The sequence below is a fragment of the Clupea harengus genome, chromosome 3 (genome assembly GCF_900700415.2).
Source record: "Clupea harengus chromosome 3, Ch_v2.0.2, whole genome shotgun sequence".
In the NCBI taxonomy this organism is placed as follows: domain Eukaryota; kingdom Metazoa; phylum Chordata; class Actinopteri; order Clupeiformes; family Clupeidae; genus Clupea; species Clupea harengus.
The window spans coordinates 3,393,431-3,417,878 of record NC_045154.1 but is presented as its reverse complement, the minus strand read 5'-3'; the positions used below and the strand labels follow the sequence as shown (position 1 = coordinate 3,417,878).

General features: G+C 45.8%; 2 protein-coding genes across 2 annotated transcripts in view; both read left to right on the top strand.

Moving 5' to 3' along the window:
- The first annotated feature begins 620 nt into the window (after positions 1–620).
- si:dkey-234i14.6 lies at positions 621–15,230 on the top strand. The gene is made up of 5 exons (XM_012822242.3): positions 621–1,933; positions 5,172–5,348; positions 9,045–9,260; positions 11,869–12,082; positions 14,304–15,230. The coding sequence occupies exons 1-5, from the start codon at positions 1,448–1,450 to the stop codon at positions 14,480–14,482; spliced, it is 1,272 nt and encodes a 423-aa protein (XP_012677696.1). The 5' UTR covers positions 621–1,447; the 3' UTR covers positions 14,483–15,230.
- LOC116219017 (extensin) overlaps positions 15,033–24,448 on the top strand; it is a 16,408-nt gene continuing 6,992 nt past the window's right edge. The window contains exon 1 of the mRNA XM_031561862.1: positions 15,033–15,100. Within this exon, the coding sequence (XP_031417722.1) occupies positions 15,033–15,100 (68 nt within the window). The remainder of the gene's footprint in view (positions 15,101–24,448) is intronic.

The window sequence follows — 24,448 nt, the reverse complement described above, 5'->3', positions numbered from 1 at the left end:
TGCGTGTGTGCGTGTGTGTGTGTGTGTGTGTGTGTGTGTGTGCGTGTGGTTGGGGTGCTTGACTATGTGTGTGGACCCTGCACATCTAAAGGCTCTGATTGATAATCAATAGACAGCTTTTCCTTGTCCTTGCTTTTTCTATTGAGTTCTTAGTCTCTTTATTTTACTCTTCCCATTTATTTCTGTTACCTCCCTCTCTCTCTCTCTCTCTCACTCTCTCTGTCACACATACACACAAACACATGTCTCTCTCTGTCCACAGGGTTTGTGTTGCCTTGTGTATAAAATGTACCTCCTTAAAACAATGCAATGCCAAACAGACTGGGTTTGAGGGGTTTTGTTGCTTGTCATTCCAGAGGGGTACCGCCCTGATAAATGCAGAACCCTTAGGTTAATGATTACCACGGTGGTGTGAGCACCTGCCAGAGCTGATCACATTCCTGTGAGCACACACCGCTCATATCCAGCATCAGCATGGCACATTCAGGGTTCTCTGCCACAGATGATCCCTCTGCTTCGCTCCATGTATTCCCCTGGCTGCACTCGTAGAACAGCTGCCACTGCGAGCCTCGGGGGATGGATGGGTGCCACGGGTGGATCAGTGCCGTCTGGAATGGCCAAAGTCAGTCTGCCTCCCAGTGTCATTCGGTGTCATTGTCATTAGCTCCATTAAATCAATATGCTCTGGATAAAACACAGAGCTAGTTATGGGCCCTCTGAGGCTCTGAAGCTAAAAATACATCATGGTCAAGTTACAGAAAATCGACTCGTGCTGCTGTGTGCCCGCGTCCTTCTACTAAGCGCTAGAATGAAACCGATGATTCAGCCAGTCTTTACTTTGATATTAAGAGGTCGCCTCATCCGAGACATTTTATTCGGAAAATGATATCAACTCTCCTCTGCGTGAAACGTAACACATTGTTGATATAATACACCTTTGGAAAAACAGCTGACAATCCCCAGGAGCTATGGCAGAAACTATGGCAGAAACTATTGCGCGCACGCACGTGTACAGCACCTGCAGCCTGGAGAGCCCGCGCTGGTTTGGGGAGAGCCCTGTCCCGGGCAGGGCGCGCGCAGAGGCGTTCCTTCAGCAGGGCTACACAACAGCAAAGCCACGGAGCCTCAAGCAGCCACGGCAGCACTGTGTTACCCGGAGGGTTTGGAATCCAGCCCACGCGGCAGACTCGGAAGAGAGCGATAACAGTACCACTTTTTGACTCCGTCTGCTCATAATACCGAAGGTTTTTAGAAATGTGAACTGCTGTGCCGGACCCCTTTACTGCACTTTCCAGACTTATCACCACCTCAAGATAGCCCCGATGCTTACGTGTAGACTACATTTGGTTCACGGGCAACATTGTTGCAGATGGATATAAAACGACTATCCAACAAGTGAAACCAGAAAGGTTTTTTCTCGCGATTAATTCTCGTGATTAACCTCGACATGGACGGAGCACGAACTGAGAACCCGGGGGAGCCTATCAACAGCAGCGTGGAAGAGGAGAACTACCGAGCTCTCGTCTACGACACGGCACTCAGCACTTTCCTGGCGGTGGTAGTGTACGTGGTAGTCAAAGTAGGCTTAGATCGGATTAGACAATGGCGAGCTCGGATATCGGTTCTGATCGTGGGTTCCGGTCCTGTTGGTCTGACCGCCGCGTTGGTCGCTGTTCGCTCGGGAAAGGTGCTGAAACTCACGGTATTGGATGAGCGCTACAGGACCGCACTGCTGTGCAGACCGCAGCAGATCGCACTGGACCCCCGCAGCGTCAGGTTCCTGTTAGGCTTGGGAGTGGACTTTGATAACATGGAGGGGTGCTGGCACAACGACCACTTCTTCACTAAAATCGGCGTGTTCCAGGAGTATCTCCTCAGCATTTTGGAGCAAAAGAAACAAAAGATCGATGTTAAAGTTCACTTGGGAACAAAGGTGCGTATGTTGTGTAATTGTAGTTAATCTGAAATATCTCCCAGTCATCCCCTCTCCCCTATAGGCACCCACACATTTAGGGATTAGGCATGTTGACCTCATGACCTGTCAAGCGTGCAGAGGGTTTGACAGACTTAAGCTCCTACAGATGGCTGAGCATTCAGATCTACAAACCACGCTTAAACCATGCCTAAATTGTGCATGGTTACCGCAGTTATTCGCAATGAGAGTGAGACTCATAAGAGTGTGGATGCAGTTGATGTGATCATTTACTATTCTATCAGGGAAGATCTGCCTGATGAGAGGGCCAAGTGTTAGGCAAGTGCATGGACTGTCATGTTAGATAGGGCTGTTGCTTTAAGTATGGATGGACGGATGTACCTTTGGTGACCCTATAAGGATTGTGTTGGTAAGATCATATCTAAGGGAGTCAGTTTGATTTATGCACTATTACAGGGTTTACTTTGAAGATTTTCTTTCTCTCCTGAACAATAGGAAGCATTCATGCCTGGCCTTGGGAGGCGAAATGTTTCAGATCATTATGTAGCCTTGTTATCAGGTTTGCCAAGTTCCATTGTGACAATATGATTAATACCATCCAGGGATGTAGATTATTTTGTTTTTCTATTCCCTCATCTGTGAAGCCGGTGGGCGTGGCGGGGGCAGGCAGAACACAAATATTCAGACTAGTCTAGACACAGATGGGAGGGATCTACTCCCTTTCATGCCAAAAGTCATTTCCAGTGCAGGCATGAATCAAAGCCAAAGGGATCTGGCCTGTTCACTTCTCCCTCTTGAGGAGATGTTTGTCTGTCTGGGGTGACTTTAATATTCCCGTGTGATCGGAGCTCCTAACATAGATAGCAGCCCGCTCAGCAAGCACAACACAGCAGCCAATATTAGAATGCATAATCCAGTCCCTTCAGGATATTTATCTTTGTCATGGGTGTACGAGTTGCTACGCAAACCATGGAGTATGACTTGTCTGAGCAGTAGCTGAACTATTAATAGCTTCTACTAAAACATGAAATGACGGCTCAAGTTTTGTTTTCCGAGCAATGATGGTGAAATGCCATTCAGCAAATGAAAGACGCAAATGTTTTTAGAAATGACAGATATGGCCTGGAGAGCATTTTAAATAGTCGCATCACAACATGCCAAGCAGCCATCCGTTTTCAGTGTTGTGACAGCTGTATTTTGAACTTTGACCTATAACAAGCAGCTCAATTCAGTCCATTATGTTTTTGCCCTCCAGATGCTCCATTCAGTCCATTTTTTCATGAATATGAAGAGGTTTCCTCTCCGTCTCTCTTGCCATTTAGATATGGTTTAGGCCAGCTCTGTATGTAGACTGTGTTAAAGGGGAAGCTTGAATATTAAACAGTGATTGGGATTCTAAAACCCTCCAGTGGTTTGCAGATGTGCAGTGAGGTGTTAAGCGATGGCTGCGGCCTGTCTCTGCATGAGGCCCTGTGTGCGTGTGTGTGTGCGTGTGTGTGTGTGTGCGTGTGTGTGTGCAGTTGCTCCGAGGGGTGAGTGTGTGTGTGAGGTGGACATGGGGAGCGCTGACGCATGTTCCCCTCTGGCGCCGGTAATAAAGTGATTTAATAGATCCAGTGTTCACACCAGGGACTCGTCCAGATCCAATCCATCCTGGGGTAACCTGATTGCCCCTGGGCTTCAGAGCAAGAGGAGAGGCATCGTCCTGCTCTTTCACATCACAAGAGCAGGGCCTTTTCCATCATACACACCAAGACATGTGTCACTCCCTCTCCTGTTTTCTCATCTCTTGTCTCTTGGATAATGATCTCTCATTAGATGATAAGATCCGAAACTCTCATACGTACGTACGCACACACACACACACACACACACACACACTCTCACATATTGTATTTCCTTTTGCCTCTTTATTGTATTGTTGTGTCTCCTTGTTTACCCCCCCCCCCCATCTGTCTCTGTGTGCTTCTGTCTGTCTCAGTGTGTTTTATTCACATGCCAACTGACCTTTTAAAAGGAATATGATATCTGACATAGGATCAGTGAAAAGGTTACATTATGGTCCAGTTTCTCATTAAATGCATATATGAGATCTTGTTGATTTAGTTCCACGTACGATGTGTTTTGTTTTAGGTCTTCCTGTAATGGAATAGTGATAGTGGCAGTAATTGCATTGGTATAAAGGAATATGAATGTAATCACCTCTGATTTACTTCTGTGTTTAACTATCAGTCTCTATACTGCAAATATTATCTTGTGTGTGTTAAAGTTGATGTCATATTAGTGGCATATCCTGTACTGCAGGATACCCACTGTGTCTGTGTAAACTAAAGCAGATTAAACAAACCTTCATATTTGAATAACACAGATACACACACACACACACACACGCGCGCGCGCGCGCGTGAACACATGCACACACACACTCACAGGCAGAGAGAGAGAGAGAGAGACAGAGAGAGATCCTTAAAGGGCCAGCTCTGTCTCTGCACTGCCACCCTGCTTGTGACACACCCACACATACACACACACACACACACACACACACACACACACACACACACACACACACACTCGTCTCCAAGGAAGGCTCCAGCAGCAACTGTCACCTTCAATCTGTAAATACAGGTTTAGCATACATATTTGATTTCCATATGCAATGACTAATATATGAAAACATCAATCCCAGTTTCATCAGTGAAAAATCAATTTAGCTTATAGCATTCATCCCTTCCTCAACATTATTAATAATTGTTTTGAAGAGCTTTACTATGTAATATGGTGGTTTAAATGTGTCAGTTAGAATGAGGTCAGTGTTATTTTGATTTAATTTGGTTTAGAAGATGACGTGCCATCTGTCCAAGCTGTTGCAGAAAGCAAGTGGGAAATGTGAGTCACATAGGCCTGTGTTCCCTGTCTCTGCAACTGATGGGCTTCAGAAAACTCAGATTTGTGTTTCTGGAGATGTCTCCTCCTCTCTACAGAGGCACTCTGAAGCTTAAAGGATTTAGTGAGGAAGTCACACTTTATTAGACATTCATGTGTGGAGGTTGGAAAAGCATACTAAGGACTGTCTTATGCCTCACCAAAATACTGAGGAGCATCATCTCTCCCACATAACCATCACATTCTTCTCTCTGTCTTTTTTTAGGTAGCCATCTTCACCCTTTTTCTCTCACTCCTCTGTATTGTCTGCAAAATGGTAACTGTGCTCTGCCTCTCCTGTCTTTCCTGTCAGTTCTCGGAGGACTACCTGCGGCGGATCCCGTGTGGGCAGTGGCCGCGGGTGATTGTGGTAGCGGACGGCTCTTGTGGAGACTCCTGCTCCGTGCTGGGCATCAGCTCTGACTACATCGTGGAGTCCTGCCACGCCTACGGAGCCAATGCCACCATTGAGAGGCTGGACCAGCGGCAGGTCAGACTTCCTGACAGCACCTTACATCCCCACTGACAACAGATTTCTTGTCAGACAGGGTTGTTATTTTTTTGTTTGTGTTTTGTGCCAGATGAGATTTCTATTTCTATTTAGCAGCTCTATTCATTTCAATTCCTTTGTTGTTATTGTATGGAGTTGAATACGCTACAGATACAAATCAGTGCTTTGAACCAGTGCTATTTTTATAAATCTTCGCTTATTTAGTCAAACCCTGCGACTGTATTTGAGTCAATCAGTCAGGATGTCAGATGAAGCGGAGCGAGAACATAATCCATGCCCTGTTAGGCTTTGGAGATCCACAGGTGTGTTATATCCAGTCATGCTCTGGCGCGCTGATCGGCGCGCACGCTTGCATCCGTGTAGCCTCTCTGCGTCTGGGGCTATCTGTTCTGGCCCCCGGGATATGGATGCCGAGCAGATGCAGTTGCACGGAGCTTGATGGGGGCCCCTTCCTGTGGCGAGCCGCTGACACCAGCATGAATAGGACGAGGAAATGAATGAGTAATGAATGATTACGGAGCGCCTCGGAGAGGAGGAAATAAAGGGCCGGTGACGCAGCCAGCCGCTTTTGCACAACAAACCCCAAACAATTAGGGCATGCTTCCTGCGTCGGTTCAAGCTCATTTACTCAAGCAGTTGATTTGCACATCTAACGCTGACACAAGAGAGTTGTCTCTCTCTTTTTTGTCCTTCTTTCACCACACAGTAGCCTATATGTCATGGTCAACTAAAGACTACAACAGAAATAGCATGTAGACTATTTTCAGTCTTGCTTTAGTGGGTACCTGCGGCTGCCTCCCGTCAGGATGTGTTCCTGGGTAATCAGCGGATGCGGTGGGGGTGTCTGCAGTGGGGGGGGGGGGGGGGGGTGTCTGCAGTGGGGGTGTCTGCAGGGAGGCGAGGCAGCCTGTGCTGGGCAGCAGTAATGGCCACACAAGCTTGAGATGGATTGAAGCTAGATCACTTTGGCTCAAACATTCCTGTAGCTTCAGTATTTCAGCTGGTAGAGCATCATGATGATAACACAAGGGACAGTCACAGGCTGCAGACTGAACCCCTAAGTATACTGTATGTCCTATGGGCCATACCCTGGATTTAAGTCAAATAGTGAGTAAATAAAACAAACTATAGTGAGTAGAGAATGTTTTATTTAGGCAGAATTTAGCTTGAAGACCATTGCAAGTACATTTCTATGGTGCATCTACTTTCTCTAAGTATATATAGGGTCAAGCTCGAGAAAAACAACAACAGACTCTTCCAGCAAGAAGGAGAGACCGAGACAGAGAAATACTTATAAATATGTACGAGACACTGTGTCTTTCTTTCCTGCTGGAAGTGTCTACGGTTGTTTTTCTCGAGCTAGTAATGTAGATGTGTATTCAGATATGGTGTCCACATCAGCAGGGACTGGGGAGAGGACAGGACAGGACATCAATCCACCAAACACCATCCAGGGCCTAACAGCTCCTGAGCAAGTTAGATAAACAGCTAGCATGATGTGTGCTAGAGTATCCCTTACATTAACAAACTAATATAGTAAGATGAGTATAATGATAATGACAGTGATAGTGCCACACACACACACACACACACACACACTGAAGACACACTGAAATCTGAGGTTTCTATTGCATAAGACAGAGAACATTTATTTCCTGATTTGACCTCAGCAGATTGCCTTGAAGTTTTCTGAAGGCATTGAATTGTTTGTGTGGATGCACTCCTGTTGCCAAGTCCAGGAAATCTGCTCCATCTAATCAAATTTCCCTCATTTCATTTGCTGTTAAATGTGATCAGTTTGGAAGGAAGTGAAAGGCTCCCTAACGGTTTGTCTCATACACTGGAGTACAGGAGAGAAGGGAGATGGGAGATGAACGGAGAGAGGGAGAAGGGGAACACAGTGGAATAGACATGAACAAAAATCATTAGAATGTCCACAATGTTGAAGGTCTGACACAAGGAATATGCCATTTTTAAAATTCAAATAGAATTTTGAATCAGAGTCGTTTGTCATGATTTTGAAGCTTTTGAGGAAAGGTTTTTGTTTAAGTGTGATTGCATTTGAAAATGCAATTGAGGAAGCGTTTGAGTGGAAGCGTTAACGTGTGTGGAACTGGTAGCAGAAGCGAGGGAACAAGGTTGACAGGCACACATAAGACCAGTGGAGATAGATGTTAGAGGCTTTATAGCTAAATCAACCACAACGCTTCTGTTGGATTTTGGTTTTCAAGGACAGTCCCTCGAAGGAGCTGTAAAGGAGTTGTCTGGGGCTGCTGAAAAAGGGAGTCAGACTCAGTAGTTATGGCTGAGACGCTCACAGACTACTTGGGGACGTGTGAATTAACCTGTATTAAGTGAAGAAGCCTGTTGTCGCAAGATATTTAGGTGTCTAAAATGACCAGGGTTTCTGGAGGTGTCGTGGGCCTATTTCAACCAAACAATGACGATGGAAGGTGCTCACTTGACAACCCCAGTGAAATGCTCACAAAGACATCAGTTTGACAGCTCACCCAGTAGCCTTTGCTTAGTGGCTCCAGTTATCTCTGACTAGAAACCAACATTGTCAATTTCATGTGGTCTGCAACAGAGGCAAAGCATGTGTAGAAACACATCACCACCACATTCACCAAGGAGCTCTTGGAAAAACCCACTGGAAAGTTAGAATATGCCAAATGCCAAATATTCTGTGTCAGGTCTACCAACAAACATCCGTAATAGAGGTGTTAAAATCAAAGTTTTTATTTTCCTCTAAGCCATATGACAAAACAAATCATTTCAGCTTTTTTTCTCATCCATTGCCATCATAGACAGTAGATCAGTTTAGAAGAGTGTCATTGTATATCAGTTCAGTCCTGATAATGGAAGCAATGCAGTAGAAGGGAGAGAAAAAGCAAAGCCGGTGAGAGAGAATGTCAGGAATGCTGGGGGCAGAGGACCCAAGTGCACGACACGGGAGGCAGACGCAAGGCCAAAGCAGGGTTTACTATTCAAGGCAATGGCAAAGGCAATCCACAAAAACACAGGAAAAACTCAGTCACGGCAGGCAAGTAATCCACAGAAAAGGCAGGCAATACAGACAAGTAACAGACAAACAGGCAGAAGCTACAATGCCATGGTCAGGACAAACTAGGACATGAAACAACACGATCTGACACAGAAGCACAGACAGAGCATGGTAGAAATAGGAGGGGTTATACGAATCAGGATGGGAAGAGGTGAATCAAAATTGGCGGGAAACAGAACAAAGGCTGGAAGTACGGGCGGGGCAACATACACATGGAAACCAAAACAAACGAAAGCACATGTCAAAACATAAACACAGAGCACATGGAACAAAGAAACGAAATTTGCCACCGAGGTGGCTTACAGTGAAAGTCCTGTCTGGAACCCTGACAGAGAAAGGCAGGGAAAATGTCGCCTCAGTGATTATGAGCGTTGAGGGGCCATTTATGTTTACTCAACTGTGTGCCAAGTACAGTTTTAATTAATTTCAAAAGTCGAGGAATCATTTTCTGCAGTGTGCCTCATTGTGCATACTGATGTCCTTGAATAACCTCGGGAAGAATGAGTCGGTTTTTCCTTGTCATCTTTTCTTGCAGGTTGATCCTAAAATGAATGACTCCCATTCTGAAAAGCTTTCTCTCATTTCATCTCATTTTGTTCATTGGTCCTTAGGTCCCCACCCCTGAGATCAAGGCTCACAACCTGTACTTTGACCTCTCTGCGTACGGGGACGTCCTGAAGGAGCCGCGGAGCTCCAGCCACACCACAGCCAAACCAGGCTTCCATCTCAAGATCTATGGAACATTCCGGAACCGCTACATGGCACTGGCCTGCACGGCGGCCGACAGCAAGATGCTGCGCTTCCTGCGTCACACAAGTAACTCCTCGGTATGTGGAACCCAAGAGCTTATTTTCATAACGGCGAACAGAAAATATGTCTAGGGCTGAGTGGAGCCAACCTACTGATCGCACGAAAGCACAATGAATGTATCTTAATGCTCGAGAACACTGACCGCTACACCAGCACACGAATGAATGTTCAACATCACCGCTTGCGGCTGGATGCATGCACTTGTCTTATTGGCCAGAGATAAAACTTTTAAAACAGGCTTGCTACTTGAGGTCTACGTATAACAAAGATCAAAGAATCATTCAAATGCCAGACGGTGTGGATGAAGTTTCTGACAACTCAATTTTGCTAAGGACTAGCCTGCTCACTTCTCAATTTCACAGCTGGGGAATGAATTTGAACTCAAGCGCTCACCCCTGCCGGGTATTCCACCCTGTCGGTTTGTGTGTGTGTGTGTGTGTGTGTGTGTGTGTGCTTCCAGCCCCTGCTCCCTTTGATGTGCTGTTCGTGTGTGTTTCCATGTGAATGCCCGGGAGAGGGAGGGATCGGAGTGTTAGAAAACCCACAAGCTGGAGCTCACCTGCTCCCTCAGCCAGCTGCTGCTGGGGCGCGCTCTCTCTCGGTGACAGGGCCCGCGAGCGAGCGAGCGCCACTTGGGTCGCAGACGCCATGCTCCTTCTGGGACAGACCTGCACGTGCTCAACACATGAGTGGAGCAGTGGAATGGAGACGAGAGACCATAGAGGGCTCTGCCACCTCACAGCTGAGCTGTGCTTTAGACATGGGATGGAAGTAGGTGGGTGAAAGTCATTAAAGGAACGATCAAACGAATACAGGGAGAAAAGAGAAAAACACTTGAAAACAAGTGGAATGCATGGGCCAATAAATGGACACATGACGGAATGAATCAGTATGAGTAGGTGACACTCGGAATGTCAGGAGGATGGAATGGAGACATTTCTGCTATTCCCGAGCATGTATTATATTGTCCTTATACGGTGGTTTTCTGTTCGTGGGAAAGGGGTGAGGGCGTAAAGGGAAGAGTTGCAACAGGAAGGAAGAGAGAGAATGAGAGAGAGAGAGGGGAGCAGAGAGAAAGAGAGAGAAAGAGAGAGCAGCGGATAGGGCTAATGAGCACATGGCGTCAGAGCATGACATCAGCCCGTCACTCACCGACACTGGCTGCCGTTACCTGGTTACGGCTAGACGAGCAGGTGATGAGCAGAGAGGCTTGACCACGAGAGCAGCTTAAAGGGGGGGGGGGTTGGGTGGGTAGGGGGCGGGGTTGGAGTTGGGAGGGATAATGAATGCATGAGTCACAAGAGTGCCCAGCTCCATCAGGAGATATATGAGATATTTCTGCTTCCTCTCTGGCGTTAGGAAGACACTGACACAGATGGTGTGGTGCAGTGTGTCCAGGGCTTTGATCTCTTGGGTGCACCTTATTGGACAGGACTACTCTCAGGGTGCTCTGGTCTGAAGTGGTAGGATCCAAAGATCAATATTTCCTTGGAGAAAAGCAGCACACAAGCACCTTGTGTTCCTATGGTTAGGATCAATGGCTGCTAACACACTTGAGCATTGAGACACAATGACAGAGGCTCAGTCCAAAGGCACTGGGAGCGTGACCTAGGCCGTGATCACCCATGTTCTCAGAAGAGTAAAACAGTGGACGCTGGCCTGTACCGGCCTTCCAAAAAAATTGCTTGCTCAGTTTTTTTTCCTGAGATTAATTGTTGAAGGTTATTGGTTTTATAATTATAAAAGAAAGTGCTGAGTTTTTCCGACCTTTTATCCAAATGACATCAATTATTTTGCAACTGCAGTTAAAAAACAAAAAGAGACTTGTGCCTCTCTGCACTGACAATAACTGGCAGCTTTCCATCTCCCAGAATTCAGGCTAGATCTGAAGCCTTGTGCTGAACAGCTATGCAGTTTGTATAAAGATGTTCCCACACCTACCATAATGATATAACTGAAAGAACAGTGACATTTTTCATTTTCCTAATCGAAATTAAATAAATGTGCGTATATATATATATATATATATATAGATGCAAAAAAAGCCTAAAGCATACAATCAATATACAGAGAGAAAAACTATCTGAAAGCACAGTATTGTAATTATGCCTTCAGGTTACATTATTATAGTAAATCTTGGAGCATTTTTGGACTGGACAGTAAAAAGTAAATATTGCACCACTGCCCAGCTGCTGCTGAGGGGAAGTCCCTCCCTACTGCTAAGTGTTGGTAATAAAGGGATTCAAAGATGGATGTGAGCATGGTGATGGCTCACGTTCAAATGTCTTTTAATATTTGAAGTAATGTGTCTGTTCAGTTGGTCCTTTTCACTGCTCTGCTTTAGGTCATTCCATGCTGTGCTTATCTTGGTGATTCATTTGGTGAAGTGACCTTGGGTTGCGGGAAGACGCTGTTTAAATACAATTATTATTATTTGAAGACAAGGCCACTTAATAAATGCCAAAACTGTACACACACACACACACACACACACACACACACACACACACACACACACACACACACACACACACAAACACACACAAAAACACACACACACACACAAACACACACATACTCACACAGCCCCTCTGTCTTACCCTGTTCTCTGCTCTCCCCTTGTAGATCATGAAGAACATCTTCCACCAGTCGTTTAACGCATATAAGATGGACATCGAGCCGCGGCTGAGCGAGGTCACCCTGCACCGCATGCAGTGCAGCAGGAAGCTGTTTGAGGTCATGCTGTCGCAGCGGCGCGTCAACGCAGCCTACATCGAGGGCGACAACGTGGCTGTGACTGTGGAGGGGGAAGCAGCGCGCGTGCTGAACTTTGACACAGGTGAGGCCTTGTGCTGACTAGGACAGGGGAAGGTAGAGGGAGGTCAGATCAGATCAGGCAAAAACAGGACAAGTCACCTCTGCCACCCCTAAGTTCTCTGAGTCCCAGGTAGAACTAGGTGTATCTGTCAGAGTGTTTTATGAGCGCTCTCAAAAAGAACACCAAGTCATGGAAAGAAAGCCCTTAGACTGGAAGAAAGAATGGTCTTTCTAGGGAAGAAAATATATTATATAATGTTCTATCCATCATCCTCTGAGTCTTTGCCTCTGCTTTTATTGACCCTTACTCTCTCTTTCTCTCTTTCTGTGTGTGTGTGTGTGTGTGTGTGTGTGTGAGAGAGCAAGTGTGACTGAGAGCTTGTGCAAGTGTGACTGAGAGCTTGCGCGTGAGGTGAGAGGGAGAGGCGGTTAGAAAGCAGGCAAGCGACTGGAATAGATGTGAGAGGGTGACTTTTGTGCTGAGTGACACTGTTATGAAACGCTCTCCACTACACACAGCCAATCACAGGCACTCAGACTCCCTGACAGGCCCTTTCTCCTGTGCAGCAGTGGCATATCTTCTTCCTTCTCCTTCGCCCGTCACTCCTTCTCATCTTCCTCATAGACTCTGCCAGTAGCGCTCGAATTTACCCTTCAGAATCAGCACTAGACCTCTCTATCTCTGAATTAGGAAGCACCCCTGGGCTCCAGAGCAGGTCCTCTCAGGTTTGTATCGTGAGTCACTCTCTCTATTAGGATTAGCTCTAATAATATGGGAAGTGTGTGTGCGCTGTTGGGATGAGCTGCAGGCTTCACAGTGCACAGTTTAGACACCCTGTGCAGAGGAATTAAACTTGCTTGTTTTTTAATTACTCTGCACTCCGCTCGGCTGTTTGGTGTGATACGGCAAAGAACAAACCCTAGAACAGACAATGTCAGAACCATTGCAGGGAGACTGCACACATTGATCTGTGTGGGGAGACCAGGATCAGATAAGAGAGACAGCAGGGAGCAGAGAGGCAGCACTGAGATACACTCAACATGTACTGTTCTGAAGTGCAAGTAAGAGCTCAGCATAGAATATAGCTGCAAACACTGATGAGAGGGCCAAGCAGCCCAGCAGGATATAGTCGCCATAGAAACCTAGTGCCATCATGTCAAGGGCATGGTTGTAAGCTCTCCTACCAAGTTTTATAACAATTTAACAAAGGTTAGCTGGGATATGGCCCAATTTCGAATGTGACGTCTTCGCCACTGATTGTGATTGGCTAAATCAAGAATCTAACAATAACCCACTGTGAGTCTTGGTCTGAAGATAATCTTTGCCAAATTTCATGAACAAATGTGCATGTTTGCTTATGGTGGCGCCCCCTGGTGGTGAAACAGGGGACATTATTTTGGACCACTTCAGCATAGGAGCTTCAGTCTAACTATCCAGTGTGATGTTGATACAACAAGGACTTCTTAAATGGTTACATCATTTACAATCACAGAACAGGAAATGGTAACATGTCCAGATCTCAGGACCAAACAAAGCATGTCTTCAACAATCATGACAAATTCTTTGGTAAAATGGGGCCCCTTTGGGTGGGGTCTTGAATCAGTCCACCAACTTGGGTGTAGATCCATTACAGTGATGAGGAGGTATGGGCCCACTTCCTGTTTTGCGGCTTTGCCACCCATTTTGATTGGCTGTAATGCCCGATGCTTTCGAGAATCAAAAATCCATGTGATCATTTTTTTTGAGGCTTGAAGATTATCTGTGACAACTTTGGAAAAAACACTTTTCGATGAAATCCAAAATTGCAGAAAATCCAATATAATGGACGCTAGGATGCATCTCACTCATTTTCGAATTTGACTAATACGGCTCAAAAGTAAGGTGTGTGACTGTACCTCCAATGTTGGTGGCGCTAGAACACTTGAGCCACACACATCAAACTGACATAGAATCAGGGTAGCAGTCCAAATCAGTGTGCCACATTTCACAACTTTTTACCATAAGGTTATATGGCGTGCCATAGACACCCTTTCTGGAAGAAGAAGTTGCATAATAAGAAAAGGTAGAAGTAGCTTTGCTGCTTGGCCCCCAACCAGAGCAGAGCAGACACACATTAGGTAATACACAGTGTGCAGACACAGCAGTTTATGAGCACTAGGGTGGGCTGTAGGACGGAGTTAAGTGCTGGCAGTTGTTTGCTGAAGCAGACTGAGCTCTTCTCTGCTGTGCTCTTTCCCTGCAGGCTGCGGTGTGAACCTGGGCATGAGGGGCCTGGAGGCCTTGGGGACGTTCATCTACAGCACGGCCACGGCTCAGGACCAGAACGACGTCTTCGATGCGCTCGCCGCCAAGATCCAGCACTCCAAACAGGTGGCTGAAACTTTCCGACAAACAGGGCTGCCTTCAACCATGTTCGAATGATGTGTGTGAAATCTCTCTCTGTGTGTGTGTGTGTGTGTGTGTGTGTGTGTGTGTGTGTGTGTCTGTGTTTGCAAGGGAAGATAAGAGACACAGAAGGCGTTGTAAAAGAAGGGTGGCCCAAGGTCTGATGGGAAATTGTATTGTGACTGCCACTTTGGCCTTTGTTTTTGGTTGGTGTACCTCGTGCCAAACACATACCAAACCTCTGTATTGTAAATGTGTTGGTTCTTTGTTTCAAAATCTTTGATATTGTTTTGACACATACAGTTATTGTACCACTGAATAATTTTGACCAGGTAAAGTGAATGTAATTGAGGCTTGTCAGCTCTGTTTGCTGACACTAATAAATGCAGTTTGTCAGTGCCAAATACATGTGAAAGTGAAGGTGGTTTAAATGTTTTATACATATACCACATTCTCAAGGCCTTGTTAATCTCCCCTGAATTTGTATAATTTCACAAATGCTGACCATGCCTTGAACTGAAATGAAATTGATGGGAAGCGATGTTCGGTGTGGAATAAATCTTAAGTCAAGCAAAAGTAGATAACCATGCTTCATACGACCCTCCTGAAGCTGGTGATGTTGCTGGATGGGGAGCTCTATGAGGGCCTGTGCCAGTAGACTTGCCTCTTCAGTGTGACGTTACAGAACCCTCTCAGAGACTCTCTCAGAATAGCCCTGGCAGAAGCCTAGCAAATGATGTCCTTGATGACAGTGTATAAATAAAAAAGTGGATGTTTCTATCGATTTCTGGTTCGTGAAATTGTTTTTAATTCACAAATGGGATTATTGATGCTGCCAAGATGCCAATGCCAAGCTTGCTCACAGCAAGATAATATGAAAGGAAAATAACACCCATCTTCAGGATTTGCCGCAGCAGTTACTTACAATGTAACAGCGCCACCTGGTGTCGTGTGTGGCTGACTATATTTGACAGGACTGCAGGGACAACACTGCAACACTGACAAAGTACCCCATCTACGCAGGGAGGTGTGGAGCTACTGTATGCCATGGGAGTTGTGAGGAAATGATTGAATGGCAAAAAAATGTCCAGCTGTCATTACCAATCCATGCATCCTTTAAGAATTGTGATGAATTTGTGAACATTTTAAGGTATCATATTGCTGTTATGTTTGAATAGGAAATCACAATGTCTTGACTGTGATCTGTCAATATAGGCAACACCAATTTTAAAAGTCGAAGCAGTTCTGAGTCTTTGTCTACAATGTTACATTTTGAGTATTAACATTTCATTAGCAGATGATTCATTCTTATATTACGTTTTAGGCCAAACAAGTGTAACAAAATGTAAAAGATGCAAGTATTCTTACATGCTATACAAACCCTACTTTTGCAGTACCACTTGTTGCCACTAGGTGGCAGGCCTTCCCCAATCAAACTTTTACTGCCTCCACAACAGGCGCAGCAGTATGTGCAGATGTGAAGTACCACATGCCAAACCATGCCAGGCCTTTCCTAGCTGGCCTTGATCTGTACGATTGACAACACCCTGTCATAACAGCGCATGATATTGCGATGACTTCATTCTCGACAGCAAGGATGATAAGTCACTCCTGAAGCTCTACAAGTCCTTGAATAATTCTCCAGGCGCGACATGTTCATTAACTGTCTCTGTAATGTGTATAAATCAGACATAAACGGCGATCATTCCCCTTGGATGAACTGTCAGACTCAAATATGACACTCCGACCATTTGGAAATGATATACACAATGTCTCGGTGGCTGTGGACAACTCTCGGAATCAGTGCGGGTGGGGGATAATGTGACGTGAGATATGTCTGACCCGCGAGTGCACACTCTAACTAATCACCGATCCCCCCCCCTCTGCAGCGGCGCAGGATACAGGAGGAGCGCACGCTGGCACGTGTGATTTAACGAGGGAGCTGTGGGAAGATGGAGTCATCACCGTTATTAAGTGTCACAACCGACCGTGCATCACACCCACTGTATGAGATGAGAGCACTTAGTTTGAATGGATCCCGGGGAAAGTGAAGCGCGGGACTGAACACATCTGATCAGAACCTGGTCCCAGGAAGCCCAGGTCCAGCCTGGTAGTGTGTAGCCTTGATGAGAGCACGTGCAAATCCACCCAAAAAAGGCCATGTGTGTGTGTATGTGTGTGTGTGTGTGTGTGTGTGTGTGTATGTGTGTGTGTGTGTATGTGTGTGTGTGTGTATGTGTGTGTGTGTGTGTGTGTGTGTGTGTGTGTGTGTGTGTGTGTGTGTGTGTGTGCCATCAATGAATACATTAGGGAAGTGTCTTGGTGAAATGCAGCGTTCACAATCCCCACCCTGAGAGCGAGCCTAAAACATGCCCAGTCAGCTATTATGGACTGAGATCTCTTGACCTGAGAACATCATCAATTCATCCAGTAGCTTTTCAGGCTATTGAACACGGCACCTCCCCTAACCAGGAGCTTGAGACCCACTGCTCACACTTATTCTACAGCTTTTCATCTGTCTTCACACAAACTCATGATATCACATGAAATCTTTCTCTGTCCCATCAATGGACCTTGTTATTGTGTATATGTCTCCTTATGTTAAACCTAACCCTTTCCATATGCTAAGACCAAATCCCCTGCATGTTCAGAAGGCAGACTGAGTCACTAACACAAACCAGTTGCCCGTGTCCACACGCACACTCCCCGTGTTCACCATCTGCCTGTGGTTAGATAGAGACGCCCCCTGAGGACTATTGGGTAAGGGTCACAGGGTGGGAGCTGTGGACATCGGGCCGCTAGTTATGTTAGCTCCCTGCGCTCCTGTTGGAGTGACATGTGATGTCTGGGGCCTGAATTTCATTAGTCTCTCTCTAATTAAACATCTCAGGCGTCCCAGACAGACGGCAGGCCAGCGGGCAGTGGCCCCTCTGATCCCCCCTCCTGTACTACACCAGCCAGCCGCAATTACATTACCCACAAGAATGAGGAAATCTTTTATCTTTGCATATCATTACATCCCACGCCAAGGACATCTCAATCAATTATTTGGAATGACAAGTTCGTAAATAAATTAGTCCTGCCAATGAAGGCCTGCCGGGGATCAATGGCGAATGTTAAACAGATATGGGAGAGGGCTGGTGTCTGTCATGGAGGCCGTCGGCTGGAAAAAGCGGGGGGACTGGGGATGAGCTCCACGCAGGCTGATGGGAGAACCGTACCAGATTGGGAACAGTCACGATCCAGCTCAAAGGGACCAAACCTAACGAGCACCTCTGTACTGGAGCAGCAGTCCTTATCTTAATTACATTCACTATAGAGTCCTGGGGCAGGTTAGAGGAAGCTTCAGAACTCTAGAGGAATTCATTCACACACACGTATTGCATCTCTCCTTCAGTGCAGGATTTAGTGTGGTTGGTGTGAGTCGTGTGGACTGGCACATGGACATACTGTGGGATGCAATATTAGCCTGGAATAGATCAGTGGGATGGCGGTGTGTACATCTTCTCTGTACAGATTACTGACACGCAGCAACCTGATTAAGATCATAAACACTGCATAAACACTGTCCGTTTGTGATAGCAGACGCTGAATAAACACTGCCTGTTTGTGTGGGAGGGATGGGAGTACAGTGAAAGGATACAGGGCTGCTGGTGTGCCGTAGGCCACATGGGGGCAGTGTTGCTTTGAGAGTGCGGATCCTGACTTAAGCATCCTCCTGGTTGGACATTTTCACCTGACTTCCATCCCAAAGTTATTTCAGCTGATTAGACTATTTAATAATGTAAAGGCTTTTACCCTCTTTGGTTTCTCAAATGAGATCAGTACAACCATAGCTAATTCTCTATTCAACAAACGAAATACTCACGGTCTTTGTTATTGGGACAAAGATATATGCTGCTCATTATTTCCAATGCATGTTTTGATGCCTGCTAACTACAGTGAAAGATGTAAAAAGGGAAGGAAATGGTTATTGTACTTCCTTGTGGGAAGGAATGGATTTGTTTGGGAACCCAACAAAGGGGAACCAGGCAATTAGCTCATAATTAGCCTTCTTTATGGAAGGGCCGAGGAGGCATCTCTGCCTGGGCTGGTATCGACAAGACTTCAGCAGGAGAGACAGGAAGTCACTGTCACATGACCACATTATTGGCAGGTTGTCCCGTCACTAGGTGCGTCCCCTATGCTTATTGAGGCAACCACACTGAAACCAGTCAGATCTCTCCGAGAAGACAACTCAAGAAAAGAGTTTAGAATGTGTTAGAGTTTAGCATGGGTTAGAGTTTAGCTTGTGAGTTTAGCATGTGTTAGAGTTTAGCATGTGTTAGTACAGTGGGCTTTTAGATGTGTTGCTTCAGATTCCTATACAAATATTTTTCGATTTATATCAAGCAATGTGTATGATTGGTGTAAATGAACCCTCACCTCTTTCATGGTAGCCCATATTCGATATTTGTTTTTGAAGGTATTTTGCACTTGAGTGTGTGTGCGTACAGATGTATGTTTTTGGTGTATGTTTGTGCATGTGCTTAGTTTGTACATGAGGTGTGTGTACATGTTTAGCTGCATGTGTATACTGTACACATGCATGTGTGTGTGTGTGTGTGTGTGTGTGTGTGTATGTGTGTGTGTGTGAGTGTGTGTGTGTGTGTGTGTGTGTGTGTGTGTGTGTGTGTGTGTGTGTGAGTGCGTGTGTGTGTGTGTGTGTGTGTGTGTGAGTGTGTGTGTGTGTGTGAGTGTGAGTGTGTGTGTGTGTGAGTGTGTGTGTGTGTGTGAGAGAGTGTGTGTGTGTGTGTGTGTGTGTGTGTGTGTGTGTGTGAGTGTGAGTGTGTGTGTGTGTGAGTGTGTGTGTGTGTGTGAGAGAGTGTGTGTGTGTGTGTGTGTGTGAGTGTGTGTGTGTGTGTGAGAGAGTGTGTGTGTGTGTGTCCCTCAGTCCACTCTGGCTCATGGCTGGTCAGTAGGCAGGCTAGCTGACAGTGTTTGCCGGGGGGCGAGGCTTGGGCTGACAGAAGCAGGGAGTCTGATTTGAGGGGGAGACGTCAGGGATGTCACAAAACGCCACTACCCCCTCTGCTCACTCTGCCCCATGCCACTGCAAGCACGAGCTCCTCCGACCTACACATACACACACACACACAGAGACACAGACACACACACACACACACACACACACACACACAGAGACACTTGCATAAACACACTCTCATACTGTAGTTGCTGCACCAAAGTTTTTCGGACAGGGAGAAAAGTTTCCGTGACCAGGTGACAGCTCCTGACACAGCCGTCGCTCCACTTTGAGAGAGATGGAGGAACGAGATGATGGGGGGGGGGGGGGGGGGACAGGTTGCCTGATCACTAATTTGGTCTGAGCCTTGGCATTCTGCCGGGGGGCATTCACATGTGCTTTCACACACACACACGCACACACAAACACACACACGCAAACACACACGCACACACAAACACACACACGCAAACACACACGGACACAGCAGGCACCTTTGCGCTCATAGCTTATATAAGCATGGTGATTGCATCAGTTCATCAAAACATTGTAATATTTGACACAAGCGTGGGAGATGCCCAGAATGGCTTACCAAAAGTGAGTGCCTGAGCACACGTCCACAATCTAGTTGGACTAAGTTTGGAAGTGCTGCTTGTTTTAGGGATAGGGAAATGAAATGACATGAACGAGATTTTAACAAGGTATAAATATTTCTCTTTTGGTCCTTCTAAAAAGTGAAATGGCATGTACTAAACATTTGGTGTATTTGTGACGGACGGCGAAAGCTTCATGTCATCCCAAAGCCCAGTAGTTTGAGAGGTGAAACGTGACAGGTCGAGGGTGAAGAGCCCTCTAATTTACTGCATACACTCAAACACATCTTCAGACACCCTCCTACTCTCCCATTTACTTCCTTTCTCTCTGTTACACACACACACACACACACACACACACACACACACACACACACACACACACACACTGCTCAGGCCAGGCCTCCGAACAGCTTATTAATTTCCCTTTTCTTTCACTTGTCACTGTGTATTTATTCTGTCTGGAAAAGCCACCATTGTTTTCTCTCTTTCTCTCTCACTCGGCCTCTCTCTTCAAACTTAGTCTTGACCCATTTCTAGTCTCCGGGCTCTCCTGCAGAAGTGCTGTTTATATTAGTGGTCCGGCTTATCTAATTTCATTAATGTGATCTCCTGTCTAGCGGCTGACAGCTTAATGGTCATTATTTGTGGTTCCCTTCAAATAAAGCCTGGGCACTAAATTGCAGTCTGTGGAAATTGGGATCTAAACGCCACCCTGCATTACTATATAATATCTATTCCTTTAATTAACTGAAAGCAATGCTGACATTTATTGGATTGCAAGTTACTTGTTAATGGCAATAAATTGCGGAGCGGGAAAAAAAATCATTGCTTATTTTACATCAATAATTTGTGGACCTTTTGCTAATGATTCTGCATTATCCCTGTGCGTGGCTGTCGTGTTTGTTAAAGTATATTGAATAAAGGAATTAAAGATATTAGCCACTCAGTGTCTCCTTAATTGTGAAGTGACAGCTCCGTGCTGGACGAGGCTCTGGGTGGGCTGGCTGTCTCCGGAGAAGAAGAAACCCCTTCACGCACTCTCTGTCTGACAATACTAGATATAGATACACACAACATGCACAAATATTCATATACAAATACACAGAATCCCCTCTCTCTCTTTCTCTCTCTCTCCCTTTCTCTCTTTCTCTCTCTCTCTCTCTCTTTCTTTCTCTGTCTTTCTCCGGCTCTGCCTCTTGCACACTATGTATCTCACACACAGCCATACCCTTAAATAGATGTAGATTTTCTCTCTCGCTATCATAAGAGAACAAAGCACAGCAAATGTATTAAATTGTTATATTTGGACAGAAAAAGTAGATGGTGAAGTTTGCTATGTGTGTGGGAAACAAATAGAGCCGCTAAGTTTTGTTCCTCTGGTCAGAGTGAGGGTAACAACACTAGCAACCATAAGTCCTCTGCATACGGAGCATAATTACAACAACCCTGATGCAGCGTGGGTAGTCATCCATCGCCCCTCCCCCCTCCCGGCCTGGCCTGGAGTGACAACCCCAGAGAAGGGTACTGCATGAAGCTATCCATCCACCCAGAGCTCTGTTTGCTGGGTGCTGCCCCAGTCACTAACCTTAAATGGCAATGGTAGGTTAATGCACAGTGATTCAAGAGGAGGAATCGGACTTGATTAGGACTTATTGTGTAGCTGTTTATGGAAATGGAGAGGCATTTATACGTGGTTAATGATGATGGCACTCTGTTGGAATCACTGCCGTTTTTTTTTAATATAGACAAATATCAAAGTGCTCCTCTATCAATAACAAGGTTAATGTTAAAAAAAGGTTAATGGCAAGTAATCTCACCTATGAAAAAAATGCCCTATCCATTAACATGTCTGATACAATAATGTGTATAAATGTACAGCTGTGTGTGAAGTCTTGCTGCCGGTGAAGTTTGGATCTGGCAGACTGTCTGTGTACAGCCTGTCATGCAAGCCTTTCTGGCCTTTTTAGAGATACATTCTTAAATTCAGCCCCACCAGTATCTGTACCCCATCACACACACACACACACACACACACACACACACACACACACACACACACACACACACACACACACACACACACACACACACACAGTTTTTTTTCACAATGTCATGTCATTTCCATATCTAATATGACAGGAAGTGATTGCAAAGACTATTTCAAGAATTCTTGCCTTTGGCTTATTGGAGAGATGTTATAATCTGAGCAGTAGCCATATTTTTGGACTGTGCATTACATCCCAACTGGATTTACAGGTTGTATCATGACCAGTTAAATGTGCTGTTCTGGGAAGACATTTTAAGCCAGGCAGAGGCAACAATAACAACAGATGACTGCCATGGATGTTAAAATCATTTTAGTGGCTTCATTAGAAATTGTGCACAGCAATTTTTCTCCACATTTATGTCAACTTCATGATGAGGTAAAACACTACTGAACGAAGCAATTCAGTTGATACTGTGTCATTGTATGATATACAGAACAGCTATCATTTGTTAATAAAAATACTGTAAAATAATTCTGTACTGTAAATTAAAATGCTTACTGTACTGTAAAATAATATGTTTAGCAGAAATGCTCCATATGTTTCATGGTCTTTAAACAAGTCATTTCAATTTCTTTGTGTAAAATATGAGTCATTTGAGAGTTTCAACAAGAATTTAAACAATAACCCAGAGTTCATTTTCAGGGCCCAGCTATGTTCAGTGCAGACTAACTTGTCACGTTCTCAATTTGCTCGTTATCTTTTTCAGCTTAGCACAAAATGGCCTCTTGTGAACTGATTGGGGGCCTGGCGAATGAGACAGCTCTCCCTCCAGCTTTGGAGCATGAGTGGCTGAGGTGCTGCGCTGTGCTGCGCTGTGCTGCGCTGAACTCCTGCTCTCCTGCGCTGCTCCCACTGACTGTGCCGCCCGCGTGTCTCTCTGTTCCACACGCGCGCACGTAAAGAGCAGCGGGAGGCTCGGCCGTTTCATGTGATGCCACTTGAAGTCGCAGTCACTCAGTTGCCACCAGCTTGCCAATTGCATGAACATATTCCCTGTCAGGGCGGCGCAGTCGTCAGGAGCTGTCTCCGTGCCCACTGCCGCGCGGGTGGCACAGCTAGGCCCGCCTGGCTCCGCCGTGTGACAGGGCCTGTCACAAAGATGAGCGCGTCCGCCCGGGATGGAGGGGCCAGGCGCTGAAGGCTCCGCTGCCATGCCACAACCTCAAAAAGAGCAGTCAGTCGCCTTGACGCGCCTTGTGGCTGTCTGCTCCAATCGGCGAGCCGGGCAGGAAGATGTGGAGCGGAGAGGTTTGAGGGAGAGATCACCAGGCAGGGAGAAAGAGAGACACTGCACGGAAATTAAGCATGATGGGATACGAGTGGGAGGACCAGTGAGGTCCCGGCCTGATGCTAAGCCACCCCCTACTCCCCCCCCCCCCCCAATTACCCCTCCTGCCCCCCTTCTCATCTGGCTGCCCCCCCCGGGCATCTCCTGCTGAAGTGCGTCAGACTCCTCCTTGTCATCGGAGCGGAGCGGAGGCGCGTGAGCAGCGGAGGCCCTCTCCTCTTTCATGATGGAGGCTTTGGGGGAATGTCCCGAGACAGGAGGAATGGCACAAAATGAGCAGTTCCTTGACTTTCTTTCATAACACCCCCATCGCTCTCTCTCTCTCTCACACACACACACACACACACACACACACACACACACACACACACACACACACACACACACGTCTCCCCTCACCTCCTTTCCATGCGACCCTTCACATCTAAGTCAGTTCCGGTGATGACCCCTCTCTGGCGGGTGGGTTAGCCATAGTGACAGAATAGCATGTAAAGAGAACCCATCATTCAGCAAGACAAGCAAAATAAATACGTAAATAAATAAATAAATATATATATAACAAAATATAAAATAACAAATAATGAAGAATGCTGAAGCGCAGGATTTTCAGAACAAAACAGAGCAAACATTGTTTGGAGTGCCACAGATAGCGTGTGTCTGTGTTTTCGTATGACCAAGAGAATAAAGATATCTTATATCATGTTCAGTAAAACAGGCTTTGCGCCATGATTCCATGTAAATGTGTTCAGTGGGCTGTGTTTAGTGTGTTCATGACGATTAGAAGACTAAGTTCAAGCTCAGTTAGTAACATAATTCACACACTAAAATATGGAGGGTGTAAAACACAGAGTTGATATATTTTGATCCAAGTGAGTACTTTAAGGAGTTGAAACTTAAAATAAGCATACAATTGCTATTTAAATTAAACTGTAAGGTGTAATAAACAGCAAGTGAATGAAACTAAATAATGCAATTAAGCCCCAGTACTAAATGTAGTTACTGAAATTTTACTCTACAGTCTTTAGAGTAACTTAAATCCTAAACCAAATGAAATGGTGGTCAATT